Source organism: Apus apus, chromosome 1 (assembly GCF_020740795.1).
Source record: "Apus apus isolate bApuApu2 chromosome 1, bApuApu2.pri.cur, whole genome shotgun sequence".
Classification (NCBI taxonomy): Eukaryota; Metazoa; Chordata; class Aves; order Apodiformes; family Apodidae; genus Apus; species Apus apus.
In genome coordinates this window covers 113,067,943-113,082,315 of record NC_067282.1, presented here as the reverse complement: position 1 = coordinate 113,082,315, position 14,373 = coordinate 113,067,943, and the positions used below count along the sequence as shown (strand labels likewise).

Sequence of the window (14,373 nt, the reverse complement as noted above, 5' to 3'; positions counted from 1 at the left end):
TCTGTCATCTGAATCAGGTGTTAGCTACGTGTTATGGATGTTCACAAAGCCTTGGGTAATACCTGCAGTTTCTTGGGGGCTGGCCTCAGTCTGAAGGTGAGGAGCATCTTGCTCCCTTTCTTCAGTGTGAGTGGGATTGAACTGGAACAGCCGTAGCAGTCGTAACTCACAAACTGGTGCTGTATCTGCAGCATCTTGGGCTGAGTAGCACAAAAAGAAAAAAAAAATAATATAGAAAATGAAGAAAGGTTTTAACCATATTAGTGAATTTTTTTGCACACTTGTGATCAGCTCTCTGATCCCTGCCCTGGGTAATCTCTCTGAGCACCTTTGTAAATATCTTACCCCTCTTATCATCTTCTAAGATTTGAAAAAAAAATTACTTCATCTTTGAAGAAAAAACAAACCAAAACCAAACCATAAATGGTTTCCATACTTTTCCTGGTTTGAATACAAATCTGCATTTTTTCTGCATCAGCAGTGGGTAGGAGGCTTACCCTCTCATGACTTCACACAACCAGTGATAGAAATAGAGCAAAAAATTTGAATGAATAGTTTATTCATTGCAAAAGGCAACTTTGGGTGACTGCAACAACGTCTGAGTCCCTGCTAAATTAGTTGGATACTTTCAGATGGAATTTGAATAATGGAGGGAGGGTGGGAGTGTTTGTTTCAGTGTTTTTAAATTAAATATGTCTTTATTGCTTCTTGTTTTGTTTTGAGATGTGTTCACATATAATTTTAAAATGAAAGATGAAGTAGATGTTTCTGGAAAAAAAAAGAAAAAAGGGTTGAACAAAAATTTTTGGTTAATTAAAAAAACAGAGTAGTTTCATTAAAATAATAATAGAATCATAGAATGGTTGAGTGGGAAGGCACCTTAAAGATCACCTAGTTCCAACCCCCCTCCTTGGGTAGGGAGCCCAAGACTAGGTTGCTCAGAGTCCCATCCAACCTGGCCTTGAACTCTTCCAGGGAGGGGGCATCCACACTTTCCTGGGCAACCTGTTCCGGCATCTCACCACCCTCACAGCGCAGAATTTCTTTCTAATGTCTAACCTAAATGTCCACTCCTCCAGTTTTAAGCAAGTACCCCTTGTCCTATCACTCCACGTCCTTGTAAAAAGCCCCTCCCCAGCTTTCCTTCAGGTACTGGAAGCCCACTATAAGGTTTCCCCTGGAGCCTTCTCTTCTCCAGGCCGAAGAACCCCAACTCTCTCAGCCTGTCTTCACAGGAGAGGTGCTCCAGCCCTCTGATCATCTTTGTAGCCTTCCTCTGGACTCTGTCCAAGAGTTCCATGTCTTTCTATTGTTTTGGACTCCAGAATTGGACACAGTACTCCAGGAGGTGTCTCTGAAGAACCAAATAAAGGGGGAGAAAATAACTGGAAAGAGTGTATCTGGCATTCACCAAATATTGTCATTTTTGCCTTCTTCCAACAAACAAACTAAATAAGTTATATTATCATTTCAGAACAGACATTTTACTCCGTGGGAAGTAGCTTTGTTCTGTAGTGGAACATTTGGGACTTGATTTTAATACTATTTCACCTCAAAAGGTGGGATGGGATTTCATTCTCATTCCTTCCCCCGCAGAAGCAGCTCCTTTTGAGAACAGGTCTCAAAGCCAGCTGTGAGGGACACTTGCTTTACTCAGCCTCCACTGAACCCTTCATGAATATTTCCTTAGCGGGTGAAAGAGTGATGGAATCTAAAAGACTTCGTGTTTTATTGCCCACGAAGCTAAAAACTTTCATTGACCTGACCTGTCAGGATATTGCACCATTATTATAGCCCTTTAAAATTGCACAGTTTGAAGGATAATTAGCTAAAAAATGTTGCAGCAACAGAGTAGTATGAAATGACTGAGGTTTTAGGACTGGGAAAGTAATTTGCATCTTAAATATGAAATCATTTTAGAATTATAATATTTCATGGGGATGAAAGACTTGGGTAAAAAGAAATATCCAGAGCAAGAGTGAGAGAAAGAAAAAATTCTTTGTCATAGCAGTTGACTGTATGTTCTTCATTCAGAAACTTCTCTGCCTGGAAATTCTGATGAAATCAGGGGTGGTACCTTCAGCTTCAGCTACTTAAAACTGATATGCAGGAAAGAGTTATTAATATACTTACAAATTCAAGATTTGAAATAAAAATGTAGTAATTTCTATGATAGCAGAATTTCATTTAAGTGGTTTTATTTAAAAAAATAAAATTAAATTTAGTGCAACATCAATGCCCCTGTACTAGAAGGCAGTTTTACTTGGCTTTTGTTTCAGTTTTGTTTTAAAATGTTGCTTTGTTCTATTTCCACATTTCCAATCTGAAAAAATTTCTGAACCTTTTTTCCCAAGAGGCTTTTTTGGTGCATGAGAGAAATTTAAATTTTGATATTTTCCAGTAGCTGAAAATTTTCTTATTTAAAAAAATCTTTCCTTGTGTTGTTGTGCAAAAGCAGAGGTTTGGGACCTCATATCACAAGCCAAAGATATTTTAATGAGATCCTATTAAAAAAAAAAAAAAAAGTGATTTAATGCATTTCAACACATGCTAGGCATATTGAAGTTATACCCACAATACAGAACTCCGGGAGAGAGTGGGTGTATTTTTATTTCAATTTTACACCTCTTTGACAGAATCAGAGTCAAAGCAGTTGTCTGGAGTCCCCTGAGGCTGATGCTGCAGCAGAAATATAGGTCATACTTGTGTTGATTCACAAATGTCAACAAATGACAGCTGCTCTGCTGGAGCACCTATGACCATGTTTTCCCCTGGCTTCTCTCCACAAGAGAACTCCTTGTTCTGGTGGTGACACATGGTGATATGCTGAAAGGTACCCAGAAGCTTTGAAAGAGTCACAGTCCTAAAGTAAACAGAGCTGGAAAAGTGCAAGATTTCATCTTTGCAAGTCCTTCATGAGCAGTGTAATCCTCCTTGGGACTTCCATTTCCATAAACTTCACTGGGGTCATTGATTCTACAACAGTGCTGCATAGAGCATAAGATGGTCTTTTATTTACATAGCAGGCATGGCTGTTCACTAGCTGGCACTAAACCACTTACAGAGCATCTGAATAATTGACATAAATTATTATTTTATTACTGAGAACCATTAAATTCTCTGCCCTAAATAACATTATAGAGGAATCTCTGCAAAATGCAGTAAAAAATGGATCAGCTATTTAAAGAAAGAAAAGATTGAGAAAAATTTGTCATGTTTTCTGAGCATGATAATGCTGAATGAGGCAGAGTTTCCAAATATCCACTTCTAAAAGTACTGCAAAGTAAATTGAGTCAGTGTGCTACTGGGGTCACAGGCATTTCAGAGGAAGTGTTACAAGGCCTACCTTTGAAAAAAACAATCAATAATTTTTCCTTTTATATTTGGTAGCTTGATATTGTCAACTCTGAATTCATAGTGTTACTGCAGACCTTGGGTTCTGTCCTGTAAATGAAATTAAGGGAAAATTGGCAAATACTTAGGAAATAGTCTCTATTATATAGGCTCATGTGGGATATCTTCTGTGATTCTGTTCTGTTCTCTTCTGCTTAGGATTACAGCAAGATACTAGCTAACAGAGATGATTTACTGGCTTTTTCTAAGCAAAGCTGGAATATATCAAGCAGATATATATACCTGAAATAGCCACCCAAAACTCCAGTCATTTTAAGGTACAGTTTAGTTGACTATGGTACAGATATCTACCTTCCACTTAGATGCATTTTGTCCTACAAATGCTTATTTTTTGCTACTAATTAAAAGAAAAATTAAAAAAAAGGGCACACGTACATAAAATGTTTTAAGTTATGTGAGATGAAGCCTTCTCAAAAAAAATGAGGGTTTATACTGTCCCACATATACTCAGTAGTGACTATGGAGCATGGACATGCTAGCTAAGGAAGCTGGAGAAACAGCTTTGTTTGAGGAGTCCTTACCAAAGCAGGTCATGTAAGCTTTTAGTTGAGCAAACCTATAAGTTTTTGTGCTATACTATGATTTGAGAAGAAACATAGCTGATAACACTGGTTTTGAGTGTGCTGAAAGAATCTCCCAAAGCAATGGATGTCCCTAGGATATCACACAGCACTTAGTTGTGCAGACCTCAGCTCCTAAGAGCGTGTCACTCAGCAGTATTTTCAACTGAAATTCGATGTGAAAGGTTCCTTACACAGTGCAAAGAAGAAATAAGATCCTAGGAATGAGATGCCCACTAGAGCCTGCCAAAAGGAGAGTTTTCTGTGGGTATAAGTGAGAAATGGCTGATGAACTCCTAGAAAAAGGTATTTCATTGACATGTGAGACATCGCAGTAAGAAGCTACCATATCTGACAGGCAAATGGCTATAACACTCATCTGGAATGTGCAGATCACATGCACTTCCCTTCTGTGCTCATCTCACTGAGGAAAGTGTTCAAGCATCATGAAATACTCTGTGCTGGGACCTTCTCAATCCCTGCATGTGTTTTGGACACATCAAAGAGAATAACATCAAATTCCACTGCTCAAGACTTGTGTCTAGGAAGGGGAGACTGTTCCCAGTCCCCAAGCAAATGCAATTTTCAGTGTTTTCATATAAGATGGGACACCTTTAGCAGGGGTGGTTGAGAGATGTTCATTTCAGATCATTCTGCAATCTGGTAGATATGACCATTTCCCAGTTGAAGGAAGAGACAGTTTAAAGTCAGCTAAAACTGACACAGACCCTAAAATCCACTGAAACTTTGCATTGTACATGCTTTAGATACTGAAGTTGTGGTCTAAAATCTGAGCACGCACTTTAGGGGTGAGTACACTTTGGAAATCTGTGCTAGGTGAGGGCTTCCTAGGCTCTGTGTAATAGATCCATGTCATTTTCCATGCACAGGGGTAGCTAGGAAGAAGTCTGGCTTCAGAAAATTGTAGGGGTTTTAAGGCTTTTAGCAACATAATTCTGTACATGCCAGGTATACAAAGATAAAATTACATAAAATTATGTAAAGTTATATGAAAACAAAGGGCTCAACCTTCACTCATTGCAGGACTTTTCCAGTTACTTCTTTTTATCTGTTGCTGGAAACAATTGTTTTCTGTTTTCTCATTTAAAGTTGTGTCGTGGTATGGCAATGACTAAACAATAAAACAAGCCACATACCTGCCAAGAATATCGTGGTCCTCTGATTCTAGTCCAGCAGGCTGGAGTTAAAATAATCCAGCTGGCTCAGCAACTGTGAAGATGCCATTTATGGCAGCACTGTGTTAAGTGGCAGGAAGGCTATCTCAGGGCTTCCTTTAGTATTTTGCCTTCCCTGCCTTAAGCCCACTAGGACAGGATTTGCACTGTCAGAAATGCTGATTCTTGTAGCTTCAACTCCCTGCATTGTGCTGTCTCTAGCAGCAGAGTCCAGCTGTTTGTGCATGTCTAATACATCTCCTAAGGGCACTTGTAAAGGAAAACAAGCTGGCCCTTCAAGGAAGGTAACAAACAACTAAACTCAGCTACATTTTACACAAATTACAGTGACTTGACTCCTACTGCGTCTCACGGAGTGTCTGGGACATTGTCAAGTTTTCACTGGGTTTCAGAGCTGCTCAGTAAAGATGTAACTTGTGTATTTATTTATTTATTTATTTATATGCTTGGGAGAGAGCAATGCATACCTGCTGAGTATCTAATTGAAAGGCACAGATTTGTAGTGTCACCTTAATCTGCTAAATCCTTCTCTTCCATCTCAGCCTTATGCAAGTTGTATTATGGGCATTGCAGGGTGGAGCTCCATTATAGCCTCCGTTACTGAAATCCCATCGTACAAAGCTGCATAATAGTATTTGGCTCCTCTAAAATTTGCTACTCAGTGTTCAGGATCTGCTGGATGGAGGTCTGTATCTTCTCTGTCATGCTTTAAATGCCAGTTCCTCTGCTCACATTGCTTGCTGGAGCACATAGTGCAACATATTCCATTTTGCTTCGACAGAAACATTTTCTACAGACTCTGAAGGGGATGCTATTCAAGCACATGGCAAATAGGAGTGAAATCTACTGAAATAGATGTGTTTCCATTCTGCATGAAATGGTAGCCACAGCCATAAGAACAAGGTCATTTTCAATAGTGTTTTCAAAGAGTAGATGGGGAGTTTTCCAAGGTGGAGATTAGGTCTCCTAAACATTAGTGTTAGATGCACAACACGTCCTTTTCTGATGTCTTTTCACACCATTGTATGCTTTGACTGCATTGAAATTCTTGGCCTACAGGTTATTATTCAGATGTCAAATGCATTTGAATATACTTTTTCAGAGTTTAGGTATGATCGATTTTGCTTATCTTGATTCATTTATATAGTGGTGCCATTTGAGGGGATCTTGGGTATCAGACATCTCCAGAGGACTGGTTAGTATACTGGAGATTTGTACTTTGCTGGATTAATAAATGGAGGCTAGGTACCTACTGTGGCAATATGTGATGCTTTTATTTAAGCAACTGAGTGAAGCTGCATATATCTATGCTTAGACTACGGTTCTAAGCTCCTCGTTAAAGACAGGAAGGTGAAGAAACACTGATTGGATGTACCTCACCTTATTGTAGAGAAGACACCAGAAACAGTTCTGATGTGTAACGTCCTAGAAATTCCTGTTCTAACTCACTACTTGATTTATTTATATCAAAGTAGCTTAGACAACAAGCTGAAATGTATTTTTTTGACATTAAAAGTCAGATTTTTTTTAATTCCACCCTTGATGTAATACCTGATAAACAAAAGAGAACACCTGCTGTTGCCTAATCATAAGATCTCTGCTTAAAAACTGCAAGACTACAACGGAACACAGAGACCAAATACAGATATGGAGGTCAACATTCCTTTGATATGCAAAGTGTGTAGCTCGTTAATTTGCTGCTGTTTGGCCCAAAGTGGGTAATATATCTTGTGACACTGCAGTGCTGTAATATACCTGATTTTATTGTGGACCAGTCAATTTAAATCAGAATAGACTTTTACCAGAACAGAAGCATCTGGTATTTGGGTAATTCAGTAGATAATGCCCATGAAGATGTATTTTTCTTACGGAGTTGTTGGATAAGGGTCAAGTAAATAGGAGCAGATATTTAATTAGTAAAGCAACAGCAACCTGTAGGATACAGCACAGATACAGTTTAATTTGAGGTTACAGAGACCAAACATAGCTAATCAATCAATAAAGTAATTGGTTTATAAAAGATAAAAAAGTGATACATATAAAATTTCTGCAGTTGTTTTTCAATAGTTGTTGTATCACGCCTTGTATTAATATTTTTTCTGATAAGCTGTGACTGTGACTATTGGAGCACTTTTGTAAGACTAATCCTGATTCTGTTCCTAATGGCAGTAGCTCATAATTTCTGCATTACTTGTGAACACGCTTTTTTCTGATAGTTGGTTTGTTTATTTGTTATAAGCCAATAAATTAACAGACCAAAACATAAAGAAAGAAAACCATCTTATTGAACAACTGGAACTCATGCTGTGCAGAAATACGTTTATTTTTTCATGTCAATATCTTCAGATTCTGAAGAGATTTGGAATATGACATGCTGTGTCCTACTTCTTCCTAGGTCTCCTATGTAAAAGCTATTGACATCTGGATGGCTGTGTGCCTTCTCTTTGTCTTTGCTGCATTACTGGAATATGCAGCAGTCAACTTTGTTTCACGGCAGCACAAGGAGTTTCTGAGGCTTCGAAGAAGGCAAAGAAGACAAAACAAGGTAGATGTGCTCCTCACTTGGGGTGACTGAGTCTGTCCTGACAGCATGTGGATGTGCAGTTGATTTCTTACCTCAGTTCTTCTTGCCCTTGCAGGAGAGTCTTATTCTAAAGTTTCCTTTTGAGTGGTTTACTCCTTGATAAAGAGTTGATAACTAGCCACTGGGTTTATTTGCACTTTATGAAGTTACTGATAAATGTCAATAGACTAATCACTGATTCCAAGAATTTTATTCTCTTCTTGCAAATGCTGAGCCAGCTGCACCTTTACAAATATTGTGCCATTATATGGCACCCACCAATGCATAAGGAAACCTTGGAAGAAATGACATAGATAGATAAAGGAGCAATATTATTTCCTTGACATCACCCAGATGTGTTGACATCAGCCCATGCTTGTGCAACTAGTGCAACTCTAGCTAGTCATGCTAAAATGGGAGATTCCTTAGGGTAGCTCATTGCAGAGTTATTGGCAGTTCTGTTCTCACTTTTAAACCACCAGCGACTTGTGGCTTTCACAGCTGAAACTAGGAAACATGGCCACTTTAAAAAAGAGAAGGATTAGGAGAAATTCTTCTCTACTACTGTTTCACAGTTTGTTACTGATACAAACTTCAGATTTGTAAAAAAAAGTGCCTATGTGTCAGAATTGTCACATCTTTTTATACCAGTGACTGACAAGTAGAAGAGAGGCAAGTTTTTAACCTAGATGTCAGTCTAGAAATATTTTTAGGAAGTTTGTCCGTCTTTCCTGATTTTTTTCTTAGGTAAATGGAAAGACAAAAATAGGCATTGAAAAGAATTTTAGCCCAGTTATGATAATTCCCCAAATTATAAAGGCTTCATCCTTCCTCTATGTCACTGGTTTTCAGTATCAGTAGAAACATTTAGGTTTATGCTGTACATGCGCATTTTCTAGATGAAGTAAATATTTCTTGAGCTGCATGAGGGCTTCAAGCTGCAAATAGTGGTTTCCTTTCCAAGAGGGATGATGACAATGACACAGGGCATTTACATTTTGACGGGTCTGTCTAATAAATGTTCTGTAGCCAATGTAATGTTTGATGGATGCTCTGGAAAGCAATCCAGTGTTGTTCTCTGGTTTAATATTGTTACCAGGTGCATTGAAATTCCCGTTAACATTAGATTACAAAGAGAGCAGAAATACTTGCCTGTCTGCAGGCACACATGCCAGATGCACTGTCACTGGAAGCCTTTGTTTCCTAAACCATCATAGCAGCAGCAGAAGCTGCTATATGAGGCCTGCAATTCAGTTTTGGATACAAGGTCTTCTTTAGAGATGAACAAGCAGGCAAGAGACCATCATTGGTAAGTAACAGTACCCAGTGACATCGCTGAAGGATTGAGGTTTTTATGCACAGAAGTAGTCATTCATGCTGTGGGAATAATTATTCTGGTGACTATTAAAAGAAAGTTATTTCAAACGAAATTGCCAGAAGATCTGTGTCTATCCTAAGCTCGTCACCACATGAATTCTTTGCAGAATGACTAATGTCTTAATTAAATACAAGAAAACATTCTGCTGGAGTAAGAGACACCTATCCATTTGCACAGGCTTGTTTCCACATTTCCTATTAGTTTGATTGCATGAATTTCAAAACAGGAAATAATGTTACCAAGGCCGTCTCTTCAGGAGGTGTTTTCTGCATCTCTTTAATTTGTCTCTCACAATTTTCTCAGTTTATTTTGCCTTGAAAGTGATTCACATTGTTTTGCATGACGGTCTTCTCTAACTGAGCCATTCTTCTCTCTGCCTGTTATGTGTGTGTGTGTATGTGTCGTTGTGTTACTGCTGTGCTATTCTCATTCTTGCTGCTGCTGCTGTCTATGCTGACACTCTGGGGACAGGCACAGGCTATGACTGCTGGGAATGAAAGCGTCGAGTCCGTGCGGCGCATGAATGGCTTGCGGAGCAAAGAGTCACCAGCTTACGGGACAGTGAATCAGATCGGCAATTCAAGTTCAAGGGTAAAACTGTAGTGAGAAAGAGAAAGCAAGAGAGTGCAACAAGGATGTGCAACGATGTCATGAATCAGAAAAATGAATGATTTTGATGGCATCACTAGTAGTCTCTTGTATTCTCTTCGCAAAATGTCCCCACAAAATACACAGTACTGTCCCCAGCATGAACAGCAGTTTAATGTTGTATGCTCTTGTGGCCCATCCTTATGCTTGTTTTCTCCATGGCTGTCTTGTGCCACCTCCATTCCAAAGCTCTCAAGGAAAGTGCATGTATATTCGGTAGCTTTGTCCTGTATAAATATAGGGTCAGTGGGGGGGCAGAAGCCTAGGAAATGCCTTGAGACAGTAATTCCCACATTGTGTCATCTTTCAGAACATTTCAAAAAAATAATATGTATAATGAAATGTATTTTTTATATTTATTTATTTATTACATGATATCAACCTGCAGTGTTCCTCCTCATGATGTTCTAAGCTCTGCTTAGTGGAGTATGAATAGCTATGAACGAAAAAAAATATTTAATTTGGTTTTTTTTGTTTGCTTGGGGAAGATCCATAGGGTTGAAACCTTTCACACAGTGGGATATATAGCAGATCAGAAGCAACATGAAAGTATCTGATAGATCCAGATTAGGGGTGAGTTGTAAATGTAATAAAATCAATGACAGAGGAATGAGCTGAGTGTGCCACTCACTGCTTGATGCTGGTGGCTGACTAATTAAATATATTTATTTTAATAAAATGGGACCTGGATTTAAATAATTTAGGTCTTCATTTCCCAGTGAAAAACATTGCCTGAGCAGATTTGGAGCTTTAACGGACCTCTGACTTTGATCAAGCTCTGTAAAGTTATGTGATTATAAGATGCAGATTATTTCAGTAGATTTTGTACACTGCAAAAGGAATTAGTAGCTTGCAAAATCAAAACAAAAATCACAGTTCATGGTACATGAAAATTTAGGGTGGAGGGTTTTCAATGCAATAAATTGTTCACATTTGGAGCTACAGTATCAAACAGTAGAAGAAAGCCTTCATTTCTGGATGCTTTCTGTTGTAGAAGTAATCATATTTACATATGCACAAAACGGAGCATGAGAAGAAAAATATTCAGGGTCTCTCTAGAAGAAACTAACAATATTATTATGCTGCCATTGGAAATCTAATATGTCTACAAAAGCAGTCCAAGTAAGTACTCAGTGTCACATTGTCTTATCAGTCCAGCTAAGGTTCATGTAAGCTCTAGTTATCCTCTCTGTAAGAAAAGCTTCTGGGAACCTCTCTTCTGCTTTTGAATATTGTGTATTACATATGCAGCCAGAGCAGTACACAGAGGGGCCATGTTGTTGCAGTACTTCTGGTGCAGAACCCTGAGAGCTGGAGTTGGTCTGGCACTCATTTCTCCTGGAATACTCCCACCACAGAAGTGATGTTCATTTGATGAACAGAGGAGATGAGCAGAGGAGACATACCAGGACAGAGGTTTCTGGAGCAACGTTACTGCAGCTCCAGCTCGATACATTTCTGCTCAAGAGAAGGCCATTTATGTGCAGAGGAGAACAGCAACATAGCCTGTGGTGCCACCAGAAGTCTCACAACCAGGGAGTTTGACTTGCTGAAATATTGCTCACTGAACCAAGAGTTTACAGTGAATGCAAATCTAAGTCATAGTCAAGAGGAGACCGTGTAAAAGAGGGGTGATTGAATATTTATACTGCATCAATCAGCGCTAATCTGGAGAGAGGAAAAAACAAAATAGGTGCTAAATAATGCCTGAAGAGTATCCCTGGATTTAGCAGCTAGATCTACAAAACAAGAAAAATACTGTTCTCAATTTTGTAAGCTTATTTCTCTGTCACTGCTTTCTTAATTGCTTCTGCTGGGTCTTGTTCTTTTTAGTGCGACAACTCTCAGAGCATTGCATGAAAGCACAAGGCACATTAAGACACTGTCAGATCTCTCAAGCCAAAGATCAGACTGGTTAATGTTTCTCTAGGAAAGTCTGGATTGTATCATTGATGGACCAGAAATTGTATTTACAGCTGAACCATTGACCTGCCATTGCATTAGAGAAAGATTTCACTGCCAGGACCTGTTGCCATTTTCCATATAGAATAAATCCTTTAATCCTTGGGTGATCAGTGCTTCAACATGTCTGACTCCCTGATGCCATTTCTGTTGGAGGAAGCACCCAGTGTTTGTCCTAAACATTAGCTTAGTCTTCCTGCTTTCAGTGAAATACAGCCATCAGCAGCAATAAAAATGCTTGCCTATTGATTGTATATCACAATACTACTTTTTGCACAGGGAAAAAGCTGCAAAAGCCAAGAGTCTGATGGTACTGAGGATATAGTACAGTTTCACTATATTATAATATAAATTGACACACTTGAAAGAAAACAAATTATTTAAAAAATATTATTTGCAATAATCAAACCAGATTTGCTTATTTTTCAAAATGATGGGTTTCCAGGGAAGCAGAAGAGCTCTGTTTGCACAGCTTCAATCATCCCTTTTGAAAACAGTAATTATTATGTTATATGATCAGTAGTCAAAATGAGTCACAGTACACTAGTATTTCTACAATAATTTCAAAGATGACTTCCTAAATTATATGTGTGATGGTTACCTCTGTGACCAAGAACAGGGGTTAAGTTCGGAATCACTAGTGTTAAAAGCAATACTTTATAGCTTAAATGAAAAACTGTGCAGCTGGAGGCTGTGACAGACTTTAATCCCATGTGCAGGGAGCACAGAGCAATACAAATAACAATGCTGCAGCCAGAGGGGTTCACATGCATGCAGATTAGCAAAGGGAAGCACAAATGATTTTTTTCAAATGAAATAGTTGGGACTGAGACCAAGTGATTACAGCAGCAAAGGGTAGCTCCACTGAACAGCACCTAGTCTATTGCTTCAGAGAAATGCTGGTGTCTGGATGGAGCTTCTGGTGGAGATCTGGGTACCCCAAGTGCCCACATAAGGTCACTATGACTGTCAAGATAATATAGTATTTCCATCTTTAAAAATGAGAAGAGGTATGCATTAAGTAACACTGATTTTCAAAGACCATCTCTGCTTTCTGATCATATTGAAATCCCTCTGTCAGAACCCCCAAACAATATTCTAAGACTTTTTAGACTTTCCCATTGAAAACAAAACAAACAAACAAACAAACAAAAACAAAACAAAAAAAACCCCAAACAAACAAAACCAACTCCAAATCAGAGTCTTTGGCTTGACTTTGCCTTTTAAAAACTTGGTACCACTGTCCCCAGTGGAAATTTTTGCCCTCTGGCATCCGTGTGCTCTGCACTCGGTGGGATGACGTGCACGCCTCGTGTTATGTAAGGTGCCGCATCATGTGAATAATGGAAGTGCTCAAGGAAAGCCCTTTTTGCTGAGCTATTTTTGGTACTCACTGAGCAAACTCAGGCACACGAGTTTCATTGTGAAAAATAGGAATCTGAGTCTGAATGGCTTTCTCTCTCTCTCAAATCTTGCTTACTTAATGGATGAAAGAGGATGTAGTTTCTGCTGTAGATAAACACCCTCAAGATATTGCAGTTACTTTTCTTTCTCCAGGGCAATTGCATTAGCACTTTAATGTAACTGCACAGAAAAAATCCAGCAGAAGGTAAACACATCAAAATGATAATTTAGCTTCAAGTTAAAGTTCCGCATATGGCTGCATAGAACCAGGTAAATAATAGGCACAATACATTTCAACATGTCATCTTGTGACTTTGTCTGAATGTCTTTGTCTGCCTCTTTACTGTGAGCAAGAGTAGGCTAGGAATGACCTCAGTTAACATCAACGTATCTTTATTAAATGGACTTACTACAGTGAGTTTAAACATTTTAAAAAAGCATGATTTCAAACAGGAAACACAACTGGATATAAATCCATAGTCTAGCTCTAAGCAAAAGCCTAAAGAGAGAGAGGAGTCCCCAAAGAAAGAGTAACCTGTAGGGTAAACTGTTCAGCCATGGGGGTGATATCCAAGCAATGGATCAAAAATCTAGAAAGAGTAGTCTGCCCAGGTGGACAAACTAAGCTCATTGGAAATTCAGATTTTCCAATGAAAAGCAAAGACAGTCAAAGATACAGTGGAAGAGGAAAATTATTTTTTATAAGGGACTGTTTACAAGTGTTGTGAAAAGTGAAATGGAAGCTTTTCCCTCCCTTATTGGAGGAGGGAAGATAAAAAACTTGAAACAAGTTTCTGTGTTTCATGTGTCTTACAGCCTCAGACACAATAAGATGACAGACTGTATGGGGTGGATTTTTCACCCCAAACCAACAACAGAAGAGAAAAATTGTAATTACATTTCACGGAAGAGAACTCTGAAAACCAAATTACACTTTAGGCACATTAAACATTCTATAATCAAAGGCAGACTAATTAATAGAACACAAAATACCAGCTGAGAAAGACCTCCAAATATCTAAGCATTAAATAAAACTGGTAGAGTACCAGTGTGCACACTGAAGTAATGGAATCCAGGTACAGAGTAGAGGCAGAGCCAGAAAGACAAAATCAGATTAACAAAATGTATAGTTCTGCCAAAAAAACCACAACAATTAACTAATTCCCCCCCCATCCCCTCCCCCACCCCCCCCCCACCCCCACCCCCACCCCCCCCCCCCCCCAAATAATAATACACCACTAAAATTGA

At 38.8% G+C, this 14,373-nt stretch overlaps 1 protein-coding gene across 7 annotated transcripts in view; it reads left to right on the top strand.

The window, feature by feature from the left end:
* The window catches only part of GLRA2 (glycine receptor alpha 2), a 133,132-nt gene that overhangs the window by 92,119 nt on the left and 26,640 nt on the right, over positions 1-14,373 (top strand). For 4 of the 7 annotated variants that reach the window (XM_051641115.1, XM_051641106.1, XM_051641147.1 and 1 more), the window contains 2 exons: positions 7,566-7,715; positions 9,583-9,702. The exons of 1 other annotated variant lie outside the window; for it this stretch is intronic. In XM_051641115.1, coding sequence (XP_051497075.1) covers positions 7,566-7,715; positions 9,583-9,702 — 270 coding nt within the window. The remainder of the gene's footprint in view (positions 1-7,565; positions 7,716-9,582; positions 9,703-14,373) is intronic. 2 more of the 7 variants (XM_051641124.1, XM_051641133.1) reach the window with 1 other exon arrangement.